We start from the raw sequence: 23,365 nt of genomic DNA on the forward strand, positions 1-23,365 counted from the left end.
TTATATGGATAATTTCCCTTAGTTATGATGAAAGATAAAGTAGATATAAATACTGAAGCTACAATTCTTGCATGATAATTGATACATGCAAATGTACTATGTTAAAGTTAAAAACCTTCCTTTTTGTTTGAACAAAAAAGGGAAATTTTGTGGGAAGTTATTCTGTATATATGTTGCTTTCATTGGTTAATGAAAAAAGTAACATCTTTGGACTATGACAGGGCAGAATAGGATGGGCATGGGGATATATATATATATATATATATATATATATGTATATATATTTATATATAAGTAAAGAATATGAAGACAAAAATGATAAAGAGAAACCATAAAAAATACTGGGAGAACATTCTACTGAATACTGAAATTGTCCACGTTTAATTTTCCAAGTACTATTATACTCCAATACAAAAGCTAGGAGAAGGTAAAGGAATACTTTTACATGATTCAAAGGACAACTTGAACAGTCAATTGTTTTAACACTTTGAGGCATCAAGTCATTGGCATTATGCTGTTTAGGTATTACAGCCACTCTAGACCAAGGATCCTAAAGGCAACCACTCTGTGGGTAACTATTTATTACAACAAAAAGGAGAAAAAGTACATTTAGATATACTGAATATCTGTCAGGATAAAAATAGGCTCTAATTTTGGGCCTTCATAAGGAGTTGAGATGGAGTCCTCATGTCCCTGCTGTGATGTGATATAGAATTACATCAAAACAGGGTATGACTAGACTATTAAATTCTCAGTGAGAGAAGTGAACACATGATAATCCACAGAGTATGTGTTCTCCAGTTTGTGCTGTGAACTGATAATAATTACATCAAGACAGAGTATGAATAGAATATTAATAAGTTCTTAGTGTATGAATACATGCTAATCCTCTGAGTATGTGTTCTCAAGTATGTGTTTGTTTATTCTTTTGTAGACTTTTTGACATGCAATATTTTGACTACAATGAATGCTTTCATAGGGTTTCTCACCAATACAGGTTCTTTAATGTATTGAAAGACTATTGTGAAATAAACGGCTGTAACAAAAAAAAAAAAAACTTCCAGTCACCATAGAAGGACAAAACAAGATATTTTATGACAAAACCAGATTTAACTAATACCTAGCCACAAACCCAGCCCTACACAAAATACTAGGAGGAAAACTCCAACCCAAGGAAGATGGCTACATCACAAAAACACAGACAATTGATGTTCTCATAGCAGCAAACCCCAAAGAAGGGAAAAACACACAAATTAACATCACCAACAATGAAAACTAGATTAGCAGGAGATAGCAATCACTAGTCATTAATATTACTTAAAATAAATGGAATCAATTCACCTATAAAAAAGCTCAGGCTAACAGAATGGATATGAAAACACAATCTATCCTTCTTCTGCATACAAGAAACACATCTCAACCTCAAAGACAATGACTCAGAGTAAATGGTTGGGAAAAATATACTAATCAAATGGACCTAAGAAAAAAGCAGATATAGCTATCCTAATATCTAATAAAATAGAGTTTAAACTAAAATCAATCAAAAAAGACAAAGAAGGATATTTCATACTAGTCACAGGAAAAATCCATCAAGAGGAAATCATAATAATGAAAATCTATACCCCAGATACAAGGGCACCCTAATATGCAAAAGAAACACTTCTAAATCTTAAATCATACATTAAACCCCACACACTAATACTGGGCTACTTCAACACTCCCCTCTCACCACTGGACAGGTCAATCAGACAAAAAATGAATAGATAAATAAGGGAAATAACAGATGTTATGACTCATTTGGAATTAACAGACATCTATATAATATTCAATCCAAACAGAAAAGAATATACCTTCTTCTCAGCACCTCATGGAACCTTCTCAAATATTGACCATATACTTGGTAACAAAACAAACCTCAACAAATACAAAAAAAATTGGAATAACACATTTATCTTATCAGATCACCATGGTTCAAAACTAGAAGTCAGCAGCAATACTAGTTCCATAAATCCCACAAACTCATGGAATTTAAACAATGCTGACCTGAAGCATCAGTGGGTCAGGGAAGAGATAACAGGAGAAATTAAAGACTTCCTAAACTCAATGAAAATAACCACACAACATACCCAAATTTATGTAACACAATGAAAGCAGTGTTAAGAGGAAAGTTTATAGCACTAAATGCCTACATAAAGAAGATGGAAAAAACCCATACTAGTGAATTAACAGAACATTTGAAAACTTTAGAACAAAAGGAAGCAAACTCAACTAAGAGAACTAGATGGTAAGAAATAGTCAAACTGAGAACTGAAGGCAACAAAATAGAAAAAAAGGAAAACATTACAAAGAATCAAAGAGACAAAGTGTGTTGTCTGGGTTTCTGTCCTGCCAGGTCCCACAGCTGTTTAGCACCAAAGAAATCACACAGAGGTTGAAATTAATCATTAACTGATTTGCTCATTAGCTCAGGCTTCTTACTAACACTTATAACTTATATTAGCCCATTATTCTAGTATATGTTAGCCACATGTCTCAGTACCTTTTTCAGTGGGGCAGGTCACATCTTCCTTCTTTCTTCTTCTGTGTCTGGACAGGACTTCAGAGAGAGTTTCCCTCTTCCCAGAATTCTCCTTTTCTCATTGTCCCATCTCTACTTCCTGTCTGGTTGTCTTGCCTATACTTCCTTCCTGGCTACTGGCCAATCAGCATTTATTTAAAACATAGTTGACAAAATATAGATAATTCCCCACACCAAAAGTGTTGGTTCTTTGAGAAAATCAACAAAATAGACAATCTTTTATCCAAATAAACCAAAATACAGAGAGAAAATATCTAAATTAACAAAATGAGAAATGAAAAGTGGAACATAACAACAGACACAGAGGAAATACAGAGAATCAGAAGGTCATATTTTGGAAACCTGTACTCCACAAACTTGGAAAACTTAAAGGAAATGGACAACTGTCTGGATAAGTATCACATACCAAAATTAAATCAAGACCAGAGAAGCAAATTAAACAGACCTATAACTGCTGAAAAAAAAAAGAAATAGGCAACAAAACTCTCCCAACCAAAAAAGCCCAGGATCAGATGGTTTCAGCTCAGAATTCTACAAGATCTTCAAAGAATTACTAATACCAATACTCCTCAAATTATTCCACACAATATAAACAAGGGGAACATTGCTAAATGCTTTTTATGAAGCTATAATTATCCTGATAACCAAATTTCAAAAAGACATTACAAGGGAGTACTACACAGCAGAAAAAAGTAACAATATCCTGAATTTTGTAGGAAAATGGATGGAGCTAGAAAACATCATTTTGAGTGAGGTAACCCAGACCCAGAAAAGCAATTATCACATTTACTCACTCATAGGTGGTTTTAAACATAAATCAAAGAAAACCAGCCCACAAATCATAATCCTAGATAACTTAGATAACAATGAGGAGACTAGGAGTGACGTTTATAGATCCAATCTATATGGAAAGTAGAAAAGACAAGATCTCCTGAATAAATGGAGCATGGGGACCATGGTGGGTGTTTGAAGGTGAGGGGAGAGGCAGGGAGCACAGTAGAGAAAATTTTAGAGCTCAATGAAATCAATAATTTAAAAAAAGAAAATGTAAAGATCTCTCATGTTCTTGGATAGGTAGGATCAACATAATGAAAATGGCAGCCTTATCAAAAGCAATCTATATATTCAGTGCAATCCCCATAAAAATCCCAATACAATTCTTCACATACTTTGAAAAACAACAATTAACTTTATACAGAAAAACAAAAAATCCAAGATAGCCAAAACAATCCTATATAATAAAAGAACATCCAGAGGTATCAGCATCCCTGATATCAAGCTTTATTACAGAGCTCCAGTAATGAAATAACCATGGTACTGGCATAAAAATGGAGAGTTTTACCAATGGAATTGAATCAAAGACCTGGATATTAATCCACTCAATACTCAAGTCCAAATGGACTAAAAACATGGATATAAATTCGACAACTCTGAACATGATAGAAGTGAAATTGGGAAGAAGCCTTCAATATATGGGCACAGAAATTCACTCACTAAATATATCCCAAGGAGCACAGACTCTGAGCACAATAAATAAATGGGACCTCCTAAAACTGAGAAGCTTCTGTAAAGCAAAGGACACAGTAAATATGACAAAAGGCAGCCTACTGAATAGGAAAATATCTTCATCAACCCCACATCAGTCAAAGGAGTGATCTCTGAAATATATAAAGAACTCAAGAAATTAGACTTCAAAGTTCTAACTAACCCAATTAAAATATGGGGTACAGAACTAAACTGAGAATTCTCAACAAAAGAATCTAAAATGGCTCAAAGACAAGTGTCTTTGGAAATGTACAGCATCCTTAGCCATCAGGAAAATGCAAATCTAAACAACTCTGAGATTCCATCTTACACATGTCAGAATCGCCTATATCAAATACACAAATGATAGCTCATGTTGGAGAGGTTGTGGAGTAAGGGGTACACTTATTCATTGATGGTGGGAATGCAAACTTATCAAACCATATTGGAAATCAGTATGGTGGTTTCTCAGAAAATTTGGAATCAACCTCTCTCAGGATGCAGCTATACCACTTTTGGGCATATACCCAAAAGATGCTCAACCATACTATAAAGACATTTGTTATTATAGCAGCATTAGTTGTAATTTCCAGAAACAGGCAACAACCTGGATCCTTCTTAACCAAAGAATGGATAAAGGAAATTTGGCACATTTATACATTAGAGTACTACTCAGTGGGAAAAAAAGTAATAACATCTTGAATATTGCATGCAAATGTATGAAACTAGAAAACACCATCCTGAGTGAGGTAACACAGACCCCAAAAGATGAATATGGTATGTCCTCACTCATAAGTGGATACTAGTTGTAAAGCAAAGGATATTGAGTCTATAGTTCATCATTCTTGAGAAGCTAAGTAACAAAGTAAACCATAAGAAAAAACATATATAGATTTACCTGGAAAGTCAAAATAAACAAGATCACCTGATAAAACTGGAAATGTAGGGGTGAGGAAGAAGGGAGGGTAGATGGTGAAGAAGAGGAGAATGGGGGAGGGGCAAGGGGAACTTGAGGAGATGAAATAGTTGAGATGGAGAAAGGAGAGAGATAAGAGCAAGAAAAGAGATATTTTGATTGAGGGAGCCACTGTGGGATTAGCAAGAAACCTGATACTAGAGAAATTTCCAGTAATCCACAAAGATGACCCCAGTTAAGATCCTAAGCAATAGAAGAGAGGGTGCCAGAACTGGCCTTGCCCTGTAGTCAGACTGATTAATATATTGATTATCACAATAGAACATTCATCCAGCAACTGATGGAGATAGTCAGAGACCCATATTACAACCCCCAAAGCATAATTGAAGAGTCGGAAAAATGAGAGTATGAGCAAAGAAGTCAAGACCATGATGGGTACACCCACTGCAACAGTCTAACTGAGCTAATGGGAGCTCACGAAAATCATCCAGACTGGGAAGGAACAAGCATAGGACTAAACTAGTCCCTTTCAATGTGGTTGACAGTTGCATGCCTAGTGCAGAGTGAGTAGCCACTAGCAGTGCCACCATGATTTATCCATACTACTTGTGCTGGCTTTTTTGGAACCTGTTCTCTTTGTATGGATACCTTGCTTAGTCTACATATAGTTGGGAGGGCCTTGGACCTTCCTCAAATAAATGTTCCTTGCCCTCTCAGAAGAGTGGATGGGGTAGAGTGGGGGTTACATGGAGGGAATAGGAGGAGAGGGGTAGTGGAAACTTGGATTGATATGTATAATGAAAAAAGATAATTTGTTTTCTTTTTAAAAAATAAATGAAAAGTAAAAAAATTACTTGCAATCTAGCACAGGTACAAATATAGATGTTTGTTCCAATATAATCAAGAAGAGCCTAATAGAATATTAGAATATTAGAATAATATTAGAACATTAGAATAATAGAATATTACTATGGGCATATGGACTTTAACAAAAGGCAAAACACCTGCATTGGAGAAAAGATACAACTACAGCACAGGTCCTCTGCCAATGGCTCCAGGAACACAGCAAAGAAGGATTGCAGAAAGTTTCCTAAAGTGAGTAAATAATGATGATCATTGTGAAACAATGTCTTTTAGAAATAACTGCATAATAAACACTAGTACAATGACAATTTCAATGGACATGCTTACATGGAAAAGAGAAAAGTTTGCAGTTTCCCACCCCTAGATATAGACTATAGGTAAATAAAAATGACCAGGATAATGAAAATTAGCCCCTCCCACGGATGATCCAATATTTGTTGTCCAATGCAGAAAGATTAGCCTTTAAGCCATATAAAAATCAAGAACAAAAATGGACTCATGTTATATTATATTAATATATCCATGCACACATATGCAAACACACAAAGATATGCTATGTATTTGGCAAAAATGACAAAGAAATAGAGAGTGGGTGGTATATAAGAGGACTTAGAAAAAAATATATTTTGTTTTTCTAAAGGAAGGAAAAGATATGGTGTTATTTCAGTTAATATCTTAAAAGTTCATTAGAGTTACAGATTTGTGTACAAGCATGTTGTAGATCTGAGTATTAAGGAATAAATTTACAGGTTTATTGTGAATGGTCACATTAGCCTTAATGAATTTGAACAGTGGGGAGAAAAACATTTTTCTTTAGAGAAAATACCAATTAGTTAATGCATTAAGTTAATGCAACAAAGCTGACCTCTTATGATAGTACTGAACCTGAGTATCAAGCCAAGAAACATATCTGCACAGTTGTTGAAAACAAGTATGGACAGATTCTTTCTTTTACCTTGAAAAGGACAACAACCATAAAAACACAGCCATCATTTATTAATCCAGTGGTAACTTGGCATTAGAATCCTTCATTATTGTTCACTGGTAAATGATAAATCAGTCTTTCAAAGAACAGCACAGAGAAAATACAGAAAACTAGGATACATGAGCAAATATTGAAATTAATCACCCTTCCACTATTAATTCCGGAACTTTTGAGGTGCAAATATCAAGAGCGTCACAAACTTTAGGATATGTTCCTTGGGCAGGTTAGTGGGAGTCATGGACCCTGTCAGAGTCATATGCCATTTCCCTGAATCTGAAAGCACAGATTGTCTCAATGTTTTGTGCTTTATTCAGTACGCTACAATTATTATCTTACTTGGTAAAATAGGTGGTTTGCCATATAAATCCCCAATAACACGTTTTGATTATATAAATTTATTCTTTGATAGTTTCAGACACACACACACACACACACACACAGAGAGAGAGAGAGAGAGAGAGAGAGAGAGAGAGAGAATATTCTTACTCTGTTTTCTCTTATCTCATACTTCTCAGTTTTATCATCAAAGATTTCCCAACCAAGTGTTCCCTTTTAGAGATTCATGTGTTTTTTTTTATTTTTGTAAAAAACATTTTCTTGTCTGACTCTGTAAATTTGTCCTATCAGTGTGACTATATATAGCTTTTGAAAAAAGTGGGATTCCAGCTTCCTGCAGGGGTTATTCTCCCCGGATACTGCCTCTCTCTTCCTGTCCCTTCCCAGCTTGCACCCAGAATCCTCCCTTATCCCCCTGCCTCATCCTCCCGTCTTTGGGGCCACAAAATCCCACAGCTCACCCTGTTTGGCCGCTGGGGACCTGGAATTGAATGCACCCAGGCCGGTGGGAGGTCCCGTCCTATATTGGCCTGCCTGGGGCAAGGTAGGCCTTTGTCAGAGAGCTGCTTGGCCTGCAAGGGGACGTGACAGTCTGCCAGAGGATCCATCATTCTTTGGGGTGAGTGAGGAGTGAGTGCCCTAACCGCAGCAGCTGCCCAGAGAGGGACCACTGACATTCCACAACTCCCCCCGCCACCCACACACTTCCTGCTCTTACTGCAGGGGATATTCTCCCCGGATACTGCCTATCTCTTCCTGTCCCTTCCCAGCTTGCACCCAGAATCCTCCCCCCCTTCCCCCGCCTCATCCTCCCCGCCTTTGGGGCCACAAAATCCCACAGCTCAGCCTGTTTGGGCTCTGGGGACCTGGAATTGAGTGCACCCAGGCCGGTGGGAGGTCCCCTCCTTCATTAGACTGCCTGCAGCAAGGTAGGCCCTTTGTCAGTGAGCTGTTTGGCCTGCAAGGAGACCTGACAGTCTGCCAGAGGATCCATCATTCATTGGGGTGAGTGAATTTAATTCATTGGGGTGAATTGAACTTCTAAAAGAAGACCCAAAGGGGATTATTCAGAGGAACAAATGGGCAGGCGCCAATGCAAGAATTCCTCCAACAATTTGAAAAACAACATGAAAGCACCAGAACCCAGCGAACTTATAACAGGAGGACTTGAACACACTAATCAAGAAGAAGTAGAAAAAATTGACTTTATGAAAGTAATAGAGTCCCTTAAACAGGAGGTGAAAAACTCCCTTAAGGAAATGGACGAGAAGAATAACAAAAAGTTTGAAGAATTGAGTAAATCCATAAACGATATCCTAGGAAACCAAGAAAAAACAATCAAACAGATAATGGAAACAGTGCAAGACTTGAAAACTGAAATGGAGGCAAGGAAGAAAACACAACCCGAGGGCCAACTGGATTTGGAAAATCTATGTAAACGAACAGAGACTACAGAAACAAGCATAACCAACAGAATACAAGAGATAGAAGAAAGAATCTCAGATTCTGAAGATACCATAGAGAAAATAAATGCACTGATCAAAGAAAACAGCAAATCCAACAAATCCTCATCACAAAACATTCAGGAAATCTGGGACACAATAAAAAGACCAAAACTAAGAATAATAGGAATAGAAGAAGGAGAAGAAATACAGCTCAATGGTTCAGAAAATATATTTAATAAAATTATAGAAGAAAACTTCCCAAACCTAAAGAAAGATATTCCTATTAAGGTTCAAGAAGCTTACAGAACACCAAATAGACTGGATCAAAAAAAAAACATCCCCTTGCCATATTATAATCAAAACACAAAACATACAGAATAAAGAAAGAATATTAAGAGCTGCAAAGGAAAAAGCTCAAGTAACATATAAAGTTAAACCTATCAGACTAACACCTGACTTCTCTATGGAAACCATGAAAGCCAGAACGTCCTGGATAGATGTTTTGCAGAAACTAAGAGACCATGGATGGAAGCCCAGATTACTATACCCAGCCAAGCTTTCATTCACTATAAATGGAGAAAACAAAATATTCCAGGATAAAAAAAATTTAAACAATACATAGCCACAAATCCAGGCTTACAGAAAGTAATAGAAGGAAATTCACAAACAAAGGAGTCCAGCATTGCCCAAAATAACTCAGACATCTAGCGACCCTTCACCAGCACATCGCAAAGAAAGGAAACACACAATCTCTACTACCAAATAAAAAATGACAACCGGAGTTAATATCCACTGGTCATTAATATCACTTAATATCAATGGACTCAATTCACCTATAAAAAGGCACAGGTTAAGAGATTGGATACGAAAACAGGATCCAACATTCTGCTGTTTACAAGAAACACACCTCAACCACAAAGACAGATATATACGCAGAGTAAAGTGTTGGGAAAAGGTTTATCAAACAAATGGACCTAAGAAACAAGCCGGTGTAGCCATACTAATTTCTAACAAAGTTGACTTCAAACTAAAATCAATCAGAAGAGATGGATAGGGACACTTTATACTCATTACAGGAAAAATATATGAGAATGAAGTCTCAATCCTGAAAATCTATGCCCCTAATACAAAAGCACCCACTTATATAAAAGAAACATTACTAGAACTCAAGACACCCATCAAACCACACACAATGATAGTGGGAGACTTCAACACTCCTCTTTCACCAATGGACAGGTCAATTTGACAGAAACCTAACAGAGAATTAAGAGACTTAATAGAGGTAATGAACCAAATGGACTTAACAGACATCTATAGAACGTTCCACTCAAACAGGAAAGAATATATCTTCTTCTCTGCGGCTCATGGAACCTTTTCGAAAATTGACCACATACTCGGTAACAAAGCAAACTTCCACAGTTAAAAAAACATATTAGTAACCACTTGCATCTTATCGGATCACCATGGATTAAAATTAGAATTCAACAACAATGCTACCCCCAGAAAGCCTACAAACTCATGGAAACTGAACAGTCAACTACTGAACCACAGCTGGCTCAAGGAAGAAATAAAGAAAGAAATTAAAGTCTTTTTTGAATTTAATGAAAATAAAGACACAACATACTCAAACTTATGGGACACTATGAAAGCAGTGCTAAGAGGAAAATTCATAGCACTAAGTGCCCACTTAAAAAAAAACGGAGAAAGCACACATTGGAGACTTAACAGCACACCTGAAAGCTTTAGAAAAGAAAGAAGCAGACTCACCTAGGAGGAGTAGAAGACTGGAAATTATCAAACTGAGGGCAGAAATCAACAAAATAGAAACACAGAAAACAATCCAAAGAATCAATGAAACAAAAAGCTGGTTCTTGGAGAAAATCAACAAGATTGACAAACCCCTAGCCAAACTAATCAAACGGCAGAGAGAGAACACACAAATTAATAAGATCAGAAATGAAACAGGGGACATAACCACAGACACAGAGGAAATCCAAAGAATCATTAGATCTTACTACAACAGCCTGTATGCCACAAAATTGGAAAATGTAAAAGAAATGGACACTTTTTTAGATAAGTACCATGTACCAAAGTTAAACCAGGACCAGGTAAATGCTATAAATAGTCCTGTTAGTCGCGAAGAATTGGAAACTGTTATCAGAAACCTCCCTACCAAAAAGAGCCCAGGACCTGATGGGTTCAATGCAGAATTCTACCAGAACTTCCAAGAAGACCTAATACCTATAGTCCTTAAGGTATTTCATAATATAGAAACAGAACAGTCATTGCCAAATTCCTTTTATGAAGCTACAATTACCCTGATACCTAAACCACACAAAGACTTAACCAAGAAAGAGAATTACAGGCCAATCTCACTCATGAACATCGATGCAAAAATTCTCAATAAAATACTGGCAAACAGAATCCAAGAACACATTAGAAAAATTATCCACTATGATCAAGTAGGCTTAATCCCAGAGATGCAGGGCTGATTCAACATACAAAAATCTATCAATGTAATCCATCATATAAATAAACTGAAGGATAAAAAGCATATGATCATCTCATTAGATGCAGAAAAAGCATTTGACAAAATTCAGCACCCCTTTATGATAAAGGTCTTGGAGAGATTAGGGATACAGGGGTCATTCTTAAATATAATAAAGGCTATTTACAGCAAGCCGACAGCTAACATCAAATTAAATGGAGAGAAACTCAAGGCCATCCCACTAAATTCAGGAACGAGACAAGGCTGTCCACTCTCTCCTTATCTCTTCAATATAGTACTTGAAGTTCTAGCAATAGCAATAAGACAACATAAGGGAATCAAGGGGATTCGAATTGGAAAGGAAGAAGTTAAACTTTCATTATTTGCTGATGATATGATAGTGTACATAAGCGACCCAAAAAACTCCACCAAAGAACTCCTACAGCTGATAAACTCCTTTAGTATCGTGACAGGTTACAAGATCAACTCCAAAAAATCAGTCGCCCTCCTATATACAAAGGATAAGGAAGCAGAGAAAGAAATCAGAGAAGCTTCACCTTTCATGATAGCCACAAATAGCATAAAATATCTTGGGGTAACTCTTACCAAGGAAGTGAAAGACCTATTTGACAAGAACTTTAAGTCTTTGAAGAAAGAAATTGAGTAGGATACCAGAAAATGGAAGGATCTCCCTTGCTCTTGGATTGGGAGGATCAACATAGTAAAAATGGCAATACTACCAAAGGCAATCTATAGATTTAATGCAATCCCCTTAAAGATCCCATCAAAATTCTTCACAGATCTTGAGAGGACAATAATCAACTTTATATGGAAGAACAAGAAACCCAGGATAGCCAAAACAATCTTATACAATAAAGGAACTTCTGGAGGCATTACCACCCCTGACTTCAAACTCTATTACAGAGCTACAGTATTGAAAACAGCTTGGTATTGGAATAAAAATAGAGAAGTCGACCAATGGAATCGAATAGAAGACCCAGATCTTAACCCACAAACCTATGAACACCTGATTTTTGATAAAGGAGCTAAAAGCACACAATGGAAGAAACAAAGCATCTTCAACAAATGGTGCTGTCATAACTGGATATCAACCTGTAGAAGAATGAAAGTAGATCCGTGTCTATCACCATGCACAAAACTCAAGTCCAAGTGGATTAAAGACCTCAATATCAATCTGAACACACTGAACCTGTTAGAGGAGTAAGTGGGAAGTACTCTACAACAGTTGGGCACAGGAGACCACTTCCTCCGTATAGCCCCAGCAGCACAGACATTAAGGGCAACATTGAATAAATGGGACCTCCTGAAGCTGAGTAGCTTCTGTAAAGCAAAGGACACTGTCACTAAGATAAAAAGGCAGCCTACTGACTGGGAAAAGATCTTCACCAACCCCACAACAGACAAAGGTCTGATCTCCAAAATATATAAGGAACTCAAAAGACTAGACATTAAAATGCTAATGAACCCAATTAAAAAATGGGGCACTGAACTGAATAGAGAATTCTCAACAGAAGAAGTTCGAATGGGCAAAAGACACTTAAGGGCATGTTCAACCTCCTTAGCAATCAGGGAAATGCAAATCAAAACAACGTTAAGATACCATCTTACACATGTCAGAATGGCTAAAATCAAAAACACCAATGATAGCCTTAGCTGGAGAGGATGTGGAGTAAGGGGTACACTCATCCATTGCTGGTGGGAATGCAAACTTCTGCAACCGCTTTGGAAAGCAGTGTGGAGGTTTCTCAGGAAATTTGGGATCCACCTACCCCAGGACCCAGCAATCCCACTCTTGGGAATTTACCCAAGAGATGCCCAATCATATTATAAAAGCATCTGTTCAACTATGTTTATAACAGCATTATTTGTAATAGCCAGAACCTGGAAACAACCTAGATGCCCTTCAGTGGAAGAATGGTTGAAGAAAGTGTGGAATATATACATGCTAGAATACTACTCAGCTGTAAAAAACAATGACATCTTGAATTTTGCATGCAAATGGAGGGAAATAGAAAACACCATCCTGAGTGAGGTAACCCAGGCCCAAAAAGATGAACATGGGATGTACTCACTCATAATTGGGTTCTAGCCATAAATAAAGGACATCGAGCCTATAATTCGTAAAAATCCTAGAGAAGCTATATAAGAAGGTGAACTCAAAGAAAAACATATAGTTATCCTCCTGGATACTGGAAGTAGACAAGATTGCCGGACAAAAATATGGGAACATAGGGGTGGGGTGGGTTGGGGGGAGGGGGGATGGGGCGAGAAAAGTGTGAAGTGGAGGATGGGAAGAGCTTGGGGGAATAGGATGGTTGGCATATAGGAAGGGTGGATATGGGAACAAGAAATTATATATCTTACTTAAGGGAGCCATTCTAGGGTTGGCAGAGGCTTGACTCTAGAGGGGTTCCCAGGTGTCCAGGAAGACGCCCCCAGCTAGGTCCTTGGGCAGCTGAGGAGAGGGTGCCAGAAATGGCCAGATCCTATTGCCATACTCATGAATATCTTGCATATCACCATAGAACCTTCACCTGGCATTGGATGGAGAAAATGACAGAGCCCCACATAGGAGCACCGGACTGAGCTCCCAAGGTCCCAATGAGGAGCAAAAGGACGGAGATCATGAGCAAGGAAGTCAGGACCGTGAGCAGTGTGTTTACCCATTGAGACGGTGGGACAGATCTAACGGGAGACCACCAAGTCCAGTTGGAATGGAACTGATGGAACAGGGAACCAAACCGGGCTCTCTGAATGTGGCTGACGGTGGAGGAGGACTGAGAAACCAAGGACAACTGCAATGAACTCTACAGCATGGACAGGCTCACTGTGAGCCTTAACCTTCACCTGGCAATGGATGGAGATAGAGACAGAGCCCCACATTGGAGCACCGGACTGAGCTCCCAAAGTTCTGATGAGGAGCGGATGGAGAGAAATCATGAGAAAGTCAGAACCATGAGGGATGCGTTCACCCACTGAGACGGCAGGATAGAACTAATGGGAGACCACCAAGTCCACTTGGAATGGGACTGATGGAACATGCGACCAAATCGGACTCTCTGAGGGTGGCTGATGGTGGAGGCTGACCGAGGATCCAAGGACAATGGCGATGGGCTTGGTCTCTACGACATGGTCGGGCTCTGTGTGAGCCTTGTCAGTTCGGTTGCTCACCTTCCTGGACCTGGTGGGAGTTGGGAGGACCTTGGTCTCAACATAGTGTAGAGAACCCTGATGGCTGTTTGGCCTCAAGAGGGAGGGAGTGGGGGTGTGGGTGGAGGGGAGGGGAGGGAAGGGGGAGGAGGAGGGGAGGAGATGGCAATTTTTAATAAAAAGTAAATAAATTGGAAAAAAAGAATTTAAAACAGAGTAGGAAGGGTGATGGAGGACTCTCGTTGGTTAATAAGGAAACTGCCTTGGCTTTTTGATAGGGCAGGATTTAGATAGGTGGAGTAGACAGAACAGAATGCCGGAAAGAACGGAACTTAGGCAGATGCTTCAGGTATTCGCCATAGGCAGATGCCATGCCTCTCCTCAGTGAGACAGTCGCCATGGAACCAGCCACCAGGTCAGACATGCTGAATCTTTCCCAGTAAGACACCACCTTGTGGTGCTACACAGATTACTAAATATGGGTTAAAGCAAGATGTGAGAATTAGACAATAAGAGGCTGGAACTAATGGGCCAGGCAATGTTTAAATGAATACAGTTTGTGTGTTGTTATTTTGGATGTAAAGCTAGCCGTGTGGGAGCAGTTCAGGATGAAAAGCAGGCCTGCCCGCAGCTCATCACTACAGGAGGGTCAGGGTTATAGAAATGATTTGGAAGGAGGAAAGGTAAGGGATAAACGTAATTAAATTTTAATTTAAATATCAAATATAACAAAAAAAACTTGTAGTAAATGCTTCTAGGGAATAAAATTGAATGTGAAAACAACCACAAAATGTCATCTTAGATTTACCACAGTTGCACATTTTATGATATGACAGTTTTAAAACATTATTGTTTCAATTTACACTAAATTTTTTTAGCGGGGTGGTAGGTGCCTCTTATCCAAGCACTCAGAGGCCAAAGTAGGTGGGCCTCTGAGGTAAAGCCTGCCTGGTCTGAAAAGCAAGATCTAAAGCAGCCAGGGGTAAACAGAGTATCCCTGTTTCCAAAAACCATAATGCATAATAAATAAATAAATAAATAAAGTAAAAAAAAAGTGGGATTCCAGTAGCCTCATCTGTGGGTAAAATAATGAAGGCATTGTCTCTCTACAGAAAAAATCTTTCAATGCCCCATAGTACAGAATGGAATGGCAAAACCACATAAGTGAGTTATTCATTCAGAACTCCTAACATATGAACAATGTCTAGTACAGGCTCAATGCAGGCAAATATATAAGATGTGAATTAAAGTGAAAAGTTTACAAGTAGGACTTCAGAAAAGAATAAAAGGTATAGTTGAAGAAACAAAGAAAAAAAGAGTGGAAAGTTGAACTGGAAGCCCACAGAATGAGAAGGAAACTTTTTTAGTTCTAAGACTGAAAGAATTAATATTCAGAATATATAAGGAACTCAAAAAATGAAGGCAGAAAGTTAATACACAATTCCAGAAGTTGTAACTTGGAGCATTTTTAAATGAGAAAAAGAGAGATAAATTGCTCAAAAACATCTCATAAAAATGTCTGTCTGTGCTAGTCATGTGGAGATGTATATCAAAGCACTGCTTAGATTTCTTCTTACCAAGCCAGAAGCACAAAGAGCAAAAAGACAACAAACAAAAATGGGAAGGGGTAAGAAAAAAAATCAACAATCATTCATTCTTGGTAGGTTTACTAAAATGTATAACTCTGCAAATTAGCATGGATAACTGTCAAGACACCTGCAATAAATGTACCATATGAAATAACTATATCACTTTCTTGTTACAATCCCAAAAGTCTTGATTTCCTATTCAAGTACATTTTCCAGGTCATGTTAACTGTTGTTCCACTCACAATAGGTACAAAATGTAAACCACCTTAATACTCTTCAACTGAGGAATGGATAACAAAAGTGTGTTTAACTTATACTGTGGAACATGATTCAGTTGTAAATAAAATTGGAATCTTGAACTTTGCAGGTAAATGAAATGAAGAAAGAAAGACCATCTTGAGTGAGATAACTCAAACCAAGACCCCAAAACATCACATTTTCTTTCTCCTCAGGAGTTCTTAATTCCAGATCCACAGATCTGAGTGTACAATATTGGGTAAAGAAAGACATCAGGACAGTATAAAGGGATCATATACAGGGTAGGCTTTAAGACTGGGAAGTTAATGAAGGATAAAGTTCCTATTAAGATAAAAACAGAATCATAGGGCCAAGGTTCCAAGTGGGTATGAGAAAGATAATTTAGTACAGTAGGAGAGAGTAAAGAAAGAACAAAGACGTTTGGTGAATGCTCAAGGAATCATATTTAATTTTATTTTTACATTTCATATTGTATTTGTTTTATATTACCTAAAGGTATAGTCAATGCTTATTAATGTGTGTGTATGGAGAGAGAGAGAGGGAGAAAGAGAGAGAGAGAGAGAGAGAGAGATAAATATATAGATATGAGCATACAAATTTGTGTCTTAAAAGAAGCTAAGCCACATGGGCTGATAGACTCTCCAACAGGATTGATAGAATAAAAAATAGGTAATATTCAGAATGAGAAAACTGGCTTTGGGAGCCTCCGATTACTGTCCAGCCAGGGCCAAGTCCAAGAACCACACCACACACAACCAGTCCCAGAAATGGCACAGTAATGGCATCAAGAAACCCCTGTCACAAAGATACGAATCTCTCAAGGGGGTCGACCCCGAGTTCCTGAGGAACATGGGCTTTGCCAAGAAGCATAACAAGGAAGGCCTTAAGAAGATGCAGGCAAATAATGCAAAGGCCATGAGTGCGCGAGCAGTGGCCATCAAGGCCCTGGTGAAGCCCCAGGTGGTGAAGCCCAAGGTGCCAAAGGGCCCCAGCGGCAAACTCACCTGTCTCACTTTCATTGCTCACCCCAAGCTTGGGAAGTGGGATGAAAGCTACATGACCAGGGGTCGTAGGCTCCAAAACAAAACAAAGCCCAAGGTTCAAGCCAAGGCAGAGGCCTCAGCTGTAGCTCAGGCGCCCAAAGGTGCCCAAGCCCCTGTGAAGGCCCCATTAAAAAAGGTTTCAGTCTGCCAATGTGAAGACAGATGGACTGGTGTGAATATATATATATATATATATATATATATATATATATATATACACATATGTGTGTGTGTATATATACATATATATGTGTATATATACATATATACACACACACATATATATATATACATATATATGTGTATATATACATACACACACACACACACACACACACACACACACACAAGATATATATATATATATATATATATATATATATATATATATAGTATTTGCAGATGTTCAGGACCTTATGCTGTTTTTACAAATAAACTTGAGGCAAGTTCTGTTTAAAAAAATGAGAAAACTTCTTTTGAATGGTTTGTCATGTTGACAATATTACTGACAAAACTATAAATATTCTATTCTGAGCTTGGTTGCATCTCAGAGGTTGTGCGTGGGTCCCTAAGGATGAAGTCACTGTACAGTTAGGACACAGAACTCATTTAACCTAACTGGATCTAAGACCTTAAATTTTCTTTCTTGTCACTTTTCTCCTTGATCCAAACAATACTCTTTAGGATGCCAAAGAGGAGAAACAGACAACCCTATCAAGATGAAGCACCTATGAAGAATAACAATAGAATCATTTCAAGATAAGAAAAAAGGTATAAGAAGTGACACTCTTATGTTAGTTACAACCAATAATTGTCCATTAGGACAGGAGGAAAATCTGGAACTAGAAACCTTTTTAAATGCCAAGGTTGGTGAGATCATGGAAAAAAATTAGAAAAGTATCTACTACTGCAACTTTGGCAGATCAGCACAATTCCCTCCTTTTTCATTATAACCTGAGATAAGTGTAGGTAGAACCCCCTCCTGAAAAAAAAAACTTCTTTTTAAAGCAAAGCTAAGCCATCACAGAAACACACACCTGGACATCAGGTAGAGAACAACAGATTGTGGGGCCAGGACCCCAGTGGATAAATCTCAGATTCTGCATCTAGGGACCAGGTAACATCTCTGAGGAGGGTGTAGAAAGATACTAAAAACCAGAATACCAAGAATTCTGCTGTGACACATTTTCTGCTAGAATTGTAGGATCAACAAGATGGTAAAATGTCAATATCACTGGCAATGTGAACATTGAAGCAGAAATTTGTGCGGAGTCTCAGCACTGTACAATGACCACAAATATCTTATGAGTGTGGGAAGACTATTAGTTAGCTTCACCCAGGAAAGACTGACACTGTGATTGACTGTTCAAAGCAGAGTGATAAGCACTGAAACCGCATATACTCAAAGAAGAAAATTGCAATTATCAGGTTGTGTGTATGTGTAATGCATATTTGTGCGTTTGCGTGTATGTCTGTGTATATAAATATTAGTAATAATTCAAGTAAAATTTTATAGTATTAAGTGGGTGAGTGCATAAAAGATGTTTAATTTTGGGTAGGTGTGAGAGGCTTGAGGAAGAAAAAGAAGAGGGAAAATGATGGAAGTTGATGACAACTGAAAACAATAAAGTGTAGTAGAACAGCACCTGATATGTAAAAAACCCATTGACATTTGAGTTTGGATTTTCTTTCTAATGTAGAAGAGCACCGAGCTTCATATATTTTGTATCAGGACAATATGTTACTTGACTGTGATTCATTTGAATTTTTCAATATTAGCTATGTTATTTTTCTCTTTGTTGAGGACTATTTACATTAGATTTTCATTACATATCTTAAAGATTATTTAAGGTTTTTCCATACATACATAGCTTCAATTGATCAACTCCTGACTGCTCCCTTTCCTCAAAGCTACTGCTTATAAAGCTAGTGATTGGCAAATTATTTTGTGAAAAGAAAAATAAAGAAATAAGAATAAGCAGAAAAAAGTATGGAGAAATTCATGTTTTCTCATGCAATGTGTGAACCTAAGACCCCAAACATACAAAATAAAGGAAAATAGCTTCATGTGTATGAAGTTGTATTTACCATGACATGTTTCGCGTGAGTTTATCCTTCTAGCAAAACCTTAGTAAGAGGTCTGTATCAGAGTAAGAGAAGGCTCTGAGAATGTAATGTGTCTTTAGGTAAGGATTTTTATGTGTAAACATCCTGGGTTCTTTATTCTGTGACTATGGTATTCATAGTTACTACTCTTGATTGAATTCTCTATATAAGATCAAAATAAGCTGCCAAGGCTTGTCACACATAAGATAATATAAATAAAAATCAAAGAGAATGTGAAAGAAGTTAGAAATTAATTTTCAGGCTTTTTAAACTAAACAGATAGAGGAATATATTTATAACAAACATTAAACTATAAAAATTTGATTCCTTTAATTTTAAGATATTATATTATAGCCACACTAATTATGGCGTTATATTTTCCCTTTTTTCATTTTTTTTATTAAAAATATCCATCTCCCTCCCCTACTCCGACTTCCTTCCCCTCCCCTTCAAACACCACTCACACTCCCTCCCTCTCCAGGCCAAAGAGCAGTCAGGGCTTCCCTACAATATGGGAAGTCCCAAGGTCCTCCCAATTCCCCCCCCCCAGGTCCAGGAAGGTGAGCATCCAAACTGACAAGGCTCCCACAGAGCCTGTCCATGCAGTAGAATCAAAGCCCAGCGCCATTGTCCTTGGCTTCTCAGTCAGCCTCCATGGTCAGCCACATTCAAAAAGTCTAGTTTGATCACATGCTTCATCAGTCCCATTCCAACTGGCCTTGGTGATCTCCCTTTAGATCTGTCCCACTATCTCAGTGGGTGAAAGCACACCTCACGCTCCTGACTTCCTTGCTCATGTTCTCCCTCCTTCTGCTCCTCATTAGGACTTTGGGAGCTCAGTCCAGTGCTCCAATGTGGGTCTCTGTCTCTATCTCTGTCCATCACAGGATGAAGGTTCTATGGTGATATGCAAGATAATCATCAGTGTGGCTATAAGACAAGGCCAGTTCAGGCACCCTTTCCTCAGCTGCCCAAGGAACAAGCTGGGGACATCTCCTTGGACACCTGGGAACCCCTCTAGAGTCAAGTCTCTTGCTAACCCTAAAATGGCTCCCTCCCATAATTAAGATATTTACTTCCCTGCTCCCATATCCCCCTCCTCCCATCCCAACCATCCCATTTCCTCAAGCTTTCCCCATCCTCTCTTTCTCTCTTCTCTCCCCCATCTCCCCTTATCCCCAACCTAACCCCCACCCCAGTGCTCCCAACCCCCTGCCCGACAATTTTGTCATTTTTTCAATATCCAGGATGATAACAATATGTTTTTCTTTGGATTCACCTTCTTATTTAGCTTCTCTAGGATCATGAATTATAGGTTCTATGTCCTTTATTTATGGCTAAAATCCATTTGAGTGAGTACATATCATTTTCCTCTTTTTAGGTCTCGGTTACTTCACTCAGGATGGTGTTTTCTATTTCCATCCATTTGCATGCAAAATTCAATGATGTCATTGTTTTGTACTGCTGAGTAGTACTCTAAAGTATATATTGCCACACCTTCTTATCCATTCTTCTATTGAGGGGCACCTAGGCTGTTTTCAGGTTCTGGCTATTACAAATAGTGTTGCTATAAACACAGTGAACAAATACTTTTGTAGTATGATTGGGCATCTCTGGGTATATTCCAAGGTGTGGAATTGCTGGGTCCTGTGGTAGGTGACCTCGTTTACTGAAGAAACCGCCACATTGATTTTCACGTGACTGCAAAGTTTGCATTCCCACCAACAATGGATGAGATTTCCCCTTACTCTATATCCTCTCAGCATAGGCTATCATTGGCGTGTTTTTGCTTTTGTCCATTCTAACATGTGTAAGATGGATCCTTAGAGTTGTTTTGATTTGCATTTCCATGATAGCTAAGGAGGTTGAGCATGACCTTAAGTGTCTTTCTGGCCATTCGAACTTCTTCTGTGAGAATTCTCTGTTCAGTTCAATGGCCCCATTTTTAATTGGGTGAATATAGCATTTTTAAAGTGTAGTTCCTGAGTCTGTTATACCCTATATTTGAGAGATCAGACCTTTGTCTGACTTAGGGTTGGTAAAGATCTTCTTCAACTAGTAGGTTGCCTTTTTGTCTTAATGACAGTGTCCTTTGCTTTACAGAAGCTTCTCAGTTTCAGGAGGTCCCATTTATTCATTGTTGCTCTTATTGTCTGTGCTACTGGGGTTCTACGTAGGAAGTTGTCTCCTGTGCCCATGTGTTGTAGACTACTTCCCACTTTCTCTCTATCAGATTCAATGTGATATGATTAATATTGAGGTCTTTAACCCATTTGGACTTGAGTTTTGTGCATGGTGATAGACATGGATCTACTTTCATTCTTCTACAGGTTGACATCCAGTTGTGCCAGCACCATTAGTTAGAGATGCTTCTTTCTTCCATTGTTATACTTTTAGTCCCTTTGTCCAAAAATCAGGTGATCATAGTTTTGTGGATCAATATATGGGTCTTTGATTAAATTCCATGGTCAACATCCCTGTTTTTGTGCCAATACCAAGCTGTTTTCATTACTGTAGCTCCGTAATTAGAGTTTGAAGGTCAGGAATAGTAGTAATACCTCCAGAAGTACTTTTATTTCATAGGATTGTTTTGGCTAACCTGGGTTTTTTGTATTTTTCCATATAAAGTTTGATTACTGCTCTCTCAATGTCAGTGAAGAATTTTGTTGGGATTTTGATGGGATTGCATTGAATCTATAGATTGCTTTTGTTAGAATTGCCATTTTTACTATGTTGATCCTCCCAATCCACGAGCAGGGGAGATCCTTCCATTTTCTGGTATCCTCTTCAATTTCTTTCTTCAAAGACTTGAAGTTCTTGTCAAATAGATCTTTCATTTCTTGGTTAGAGTTACCCCAAGATACTTTATACTATTTGTAGCTATCGTGAAAGGTGATGTTTTCTCTGATTTCTCTCTCTGCTTCTTTATCCTTTGTGTATAGGAGGGCAACTGATTTTTGGAGTTGATCTTGTATCCTGCCACATTGCTAAATGTGTTTATCAGCTGTAGGAGTTCTTTGGTAGAGTGTTTGGGGTCGCTTATGTACACTATCCTGTCATCTGCAAATAACCAAAGTTTGACTACTTCCTTTCCAATTTTGAATCCCTTGATCTCCTTATGCTGTCTTATTGCTGTTGTTAGAACTACAAGCACTATATTGATAGCGCTATGGAGGACAGTGGACAGTCTTCTCTTGTTCCCTGATTTTAATGGGATGGCTTTGAATTTCTCTCCATTTAATTTAATGTTAGGAGTTGGCTTGCTGTATATTGCTTTTATATAGTTTAAGAATGAACCTTGTATCTTAATCTCTCCAAGACCTTTATCATAAAGGAGTGTTACGTTTTGTCAAATGCTTTTTCAGCATCTAATGAAAAAATATATAGTTTTTTTCCTTTAATTTATTTATATGATGGATTACATTGATAGATTTTCGTATGTTGAACCAGCCCTGCCTCTCTGGGATGAAGCCTACTAGATTCATAATATATGACTTTTTGGAAGTTTCTTGGATTCGGTTTGCCAGTATTTCTTGAGACTTTTTGCATCGATGTTCATGAGTGCGATTGGTCTGTAATTCTATTTCTTGGTTAAGTCTTTGCATGGTTTTTGTATCAGGGTTGACTGTTAAGCTCATAAAAGGAGTTTAGCAATGACCTCTTCTGTTTTTATTTTGTGAAACACATTAAGGAGTATAGGTATTAGCTCCTCTTGGAAGTTCTGGTAGAATTCTGCATTGAAACCATCTGGTCCAGGGCTTTTTTGTTAGGGAGGTTTCTGATGACAGCTTCTAATTCCTCGCTGATACGGTTATTTAAACTGTTCACCTGGTCTTGATTTAATTTTTGGTATATTGTACTTATCAAAAAAAGTGTCCATTTCTTTCACATTTTCCAATTTTGTGGCATACAGGCTTTTGTAGTAAGATCTAATGATCTCTGAATTTCCTCTGTGTCTGTGGTTATGTCCCCTTTTTCATTTCTGATCTTATTAATTTGTGTGTTCTCTCTCTGCCGTTTGATTAGTTGGCTAGGGCTTTGTTATCCTTGTGATTTTTTCCA

At 38.0% G+C, this 23,365-nt stretch overlaps 1 protein-coding gene across 1 annotated transcript; it reads left to right on the top strand.

The window, feature by feature from the left end:
* The first annotated feature begins 16,835 nt into the window (after nt 1-16,835).
* LOC119804200 (60S ribosomal protein L29-like) lies at nt 16,836-20,976 on the top strand. The gene is made up of 2 exons (XM_042054316.1): nt 16,836-17,333; nt 20,902-20,976. The coding sequence occupies exons 1-2, from the start codon at nt 16,836-16,838 to the stop codon at nt 20,974-20,976; spliced, it is 573 nt and encodes a 190-aa protein (XP_041910250.1).
* The last annotated feature ends 2,389 nt before the right edge of the window (nt 20,977-23,365 follow it).

The sequence above is a fragment of the Arvicola amphibius genome, chromosome X (genome assembly GCF_903992535.2).
Source record: "Arvicola amphibius chromosome X, mArvAmp1.2, whole genome shotgun sequence".
In the NCBI taxonomy this organism is placed as follows: Eukaryota; Metazoa; Chordata; class Mammalia; order Rodentia; family Cricetidae; genus Arvicola; species Arvicola amphibius.

What these genes read in the sequence shown, in the direction of transcription:
- LOC119804200 (XM_042054316.1), top strand. Translation starts at nt 16,836, where the DNA reads ATGAGAAAACTGGCTTTGGGAGCCTCCGATTACTGTCCAGCCAGGGCC. An exon ending in TGAAGGCCCCATTAAAAAAG is followed by an intron (nt 17,334 to 20,901) that starts GTTTCAGTCTGC and finishes ATACTTTTGTAG; the next exon opens with TATGATTGGGCATCTCTGGG.